This window comes from Nicotiana tomentosiformis, chromosome 2 (assembly GCF_000390325.3).
Source record: "Nicotiana tomentosiformis chromosome 2, ASM39032v3, whole genome shotgun sequence".
NCBI lineage: Eukaryota > Viridiplantae > Streptophyta > Magnoliopsida > Solanales > Solanaceae > Nicotiana > Nicotiana tomentosiformis.
This window is the reverse complement of record NC_090813.1, coordinates 145,817,961-145,821,115: the sequence shown is the minus strand read 5'-3', so window position 1 is coordinate 145,821,115 and position 3,155 is coordinate 145,817,961. Positions and strand designations below refer to the sequence as shown.

The 3,155-nt window shown below is 40.6% G+C and overlaps 1 protein-coding gene across 1 annotated transcript; it reads left to right on the top strand.

Moving 5' to 3' along the window:
- Positions 1–1,762: 1,762 nt before the first annotated feature.
- LOC138905800 (uncharacterized) lies at positions 1,763–2,926 on the top strand. The gene is made up of 2 exons (XM_070194317.1): positions 1,763–2,006; positions 2,094–2,926. Exons 1-2 carry the CDS (start codon positions 1,763–1,765, stop codon positions 2,924–2,926), a joined length of 1,077 nt encoding a protein of 358 aa, XP_070050418.1.
- Positions 2,927–3,155: the final 229 nt, after the last annotated feature.

Below are 3,155 nucleotides of genomic sequence, written 5' to 3'. Positions count from 1 at the left end.
CTAGTATGGTTGGACTCGTAATTGAATGGGTTGTCGGATTTTATAAGTTTCATCGTGTTGCGAGGCGCGGGCCTGAGTTTGTCTTTTTGGTCGATTTTAGGCTTTTGAATTTAAGGATTCGACCTTTATCATTTGAAATTATTTCCTTAGGCATTATTTGATGTATTTGAGTTACTTTTGGCTAGTTTCGAGCCGTTCAGAGGTCGGTACGTGCGAATGGCATTTTTGGAGCATCGTTTGGCTTGCTCGGCATTGGATTTGGCTTGGTCGAGGTAAGTAACACTTCTAAACTTGGTGCTGAGGGTATGAGACCCCGAATTACGTGCTATGTGATTGATGTTGAGGTGACGCGCATGCTAGGTGACGGGCGTGTGGGTGTGCACCGTGTGAATTGTGATTTAGTCAATTCCATGGAACTGTATAGTTGAATAATCTTGTTGTTAACTGTATATTCCTCATGTGTTAGAGAAATTAAGCTGCAAGTCATGTTAGAAATCATGCTTAGGCTATATGTTGGTACTGTTGGGACCCACAGAGATCACATTACATGTTGAACTATTTACTTAATTTGAAATAACGCACTTAGTCACAACTATTAATTGCATGTCATATCTTCGTTTCCGTTGTCATTTATTTATACAATATATCATCACTGTTTGGGCTGATTATCATGATTCTTGTGAGCCCGAAGGCCTGATTGTGAGGATATTTATGGGATCAGGATACACGCCGTAGCATGTTTATTTGATTCATGCCATGATTGGCTTATTATAGCGCTTGGGCTAGAATTGCCCCTCCGGAGTCTGCACATCCACAGTAGGTGCAGGTACCTATTGAGTGCGAGTGCGATTGCGAGTGCCAAGCGATTGGGAGGACTGAGTGATTGGGAGGACTGAGTGGACTGATACTCTGAGAGTATGCATATGGTTGTTCACTATGTTGTATTGCATGCGACTTGCGAACTTGTCATACAGACATAGAGATGCATTTTTCTCATGCTGTATGGTATCACGTCACTCATGACTTCTCATACACATTGACATGTAGGCATAGAGATGTACTTTCCTCATGCCATTCGATAATGAAACATTTACATGTGGAAAAGGTTTGGAAAGAAAATCTCAGTTTTACAAACTTACTCATGTTTTGGAGCTTTCGGTAAAAGATTTGGGTTTTACTGTTATACTTGAAAGGCATGCCTAATTTACCGAAATTTGGAATGAGCTGAGCACTATATCTCTGAGTACTTCTTTTAGCACTTTCATTATGTTGTTATGAACTATTGTTGGCTATTAGTGTGGGAATCCGATCTTTGTTCCAGCTCGTCACAACTTTCAACCTAATGTTAGGTTTGTTACTTATTAAGTACATGGGGTCAGTTGTACTCATACTACACTTATGCACCTTGCATGTAGATGCTGGATGCTGATGTTGCTGCGTACGGCGGGAGCTGGATTTGAAGATGTTCCTGCATTCCAGTTATGGCTATCACTTGTCCTTGGTAGCATTAGATTCGAATTCTATTTATTACATTTCAAACAGACATTGTAATTATCTCAATTCACTTTTGTAAAAATCTACATCTTAGAATCTCATGATTTGTACTACTAGTCCTTAGGAAATTATTATATAAAAGCAGTTGTATTATCATTTCTTCGCTTGATCAATCTTATTAAATTAGATAATTGTTAGTTGGCTTACCTAGGGGGTTGGGTTAGGTGCCATTACGACTAGATGGATTTTGGATCGTGACAGGCAGTTTATGGGTCTTCCACACGAGGATCCACAGCAACACATTCTGAACTTCTTGGAGATTAGTGATACTTATGTCACTAACAGAGTCACTCCAGACTATGTCAGGCTCACACTGTTCTCGTTTTCTCTGTTGGGTGAAGCAAAAAGGTGGTTGAAGGCAGAACCAGATAACTCCATTACATCATGGAATGATCTGGCAAGAAAAGTTTTGGCACGGTTCTTTCCTTCATGCAAAACTGCAAAGATCAGAAGTGAGACAATAGCATTTAAATAGAAGTGGGGGGGGGGGGGGAGATCTTTATATTCAGCCTGGGAGAGGTTCAATGGGCTGCTCAAAGATTGTCCTCATCACACCCAGACAAATGAAGTGTTGGCTCATACCTTCATAGAAGGGCTACATCCAGAGACAAAAGTTGTGGTGGACGCTGCATCGGGAGGTCAAGTATTGGAGAAAAGCTTTGATGAAATGTATGCATTATTGAATAAATTCTCCAAAAGAAATCCTAACTGGCAAGGAGAGATGGGCAGACACACAGTTCAAAAATCTGCAGGGGTCCTCGAGTTAGACGTTGTTTATGCATTATCAGCGCAGGTTGCCACATTGGCCAACCAAGTCACTAAGATGACCTTGGTTATTAATAAGCAACAAGCTCAGCTAGTACAACAAGTTCAGATATTTTGTGAAGTGTGTGGAGAAGGTCACACTAGAAATCTATGCCCAACCAATCCAGAGTCTATATATTTTGTGGGTAATGCAAATCGAGGCCAGGCAAATCAGTATAAGAACACTTATAATCCTAACTGGAGGAACCACCTAAAATTTTCTTGGGGTGGAAATCAAGGTGTGCAGAATCAGTACATGCCACAAGTTCCTCAACAGAAATATAGACCACCACAAGCTGATCAGTCTGCAAATTCGATGGGTAATATTGAGGAGATGCTCAAGAAAATTATGGTTGATAATCAGAATCAGGATACAACCATTCAAAATTTAAAGCGACAAATGGGGCAAGTTGCCCTTGCTCAAAATAATCGGCCAGCTGGGGCTCTTCCTAGTGATACTGAATCTAATCCTAAAACTCAAGTCAATGCAGTTACCTTGAGAAATGGAAGAGTATTAGAAGAAGTTCCAAGAAAAAGAAGTATACGGCTAGCCTTGAAGGAGAATTAGTTCCTCAGCCAGTTGAGGAGAATGAGAAAGAGAGCGAAAGATTAGAGCCAGTAATTGTGACAAGGCCAACACCTCCATTTCTACAAAGACCGCAGAAGCAAAAAGATGATGCTAAGTACAAGCAATTCTTAGACATTTTGAGCTAAGTGCGTGTGAATTCGTCTTTGGTGGAAATTTTGCAGTAAGTGCCTAAGTATGCAAAGTATCTCAGAGATATTGTGGCAAACAA

What these genes read in the sequence shown, in the direction of transcription:
- LOC138905800 (XM_070194317.1), top strand. Translation starts at nt 1,763, where the DNA reads ATGGGTCTTCCACACGAGGATCCACAGCAACACATTCTGAACTTCTTG. An exon ending in CAAAACTGCAAAGATCAGAA is followed by an intron (nt 2,007 to 2,093) that starts GTGAGACAATAG and finishes GGCTGCTCAAAG; the next exon opens with ATTGTCCTCATCACACCCAG.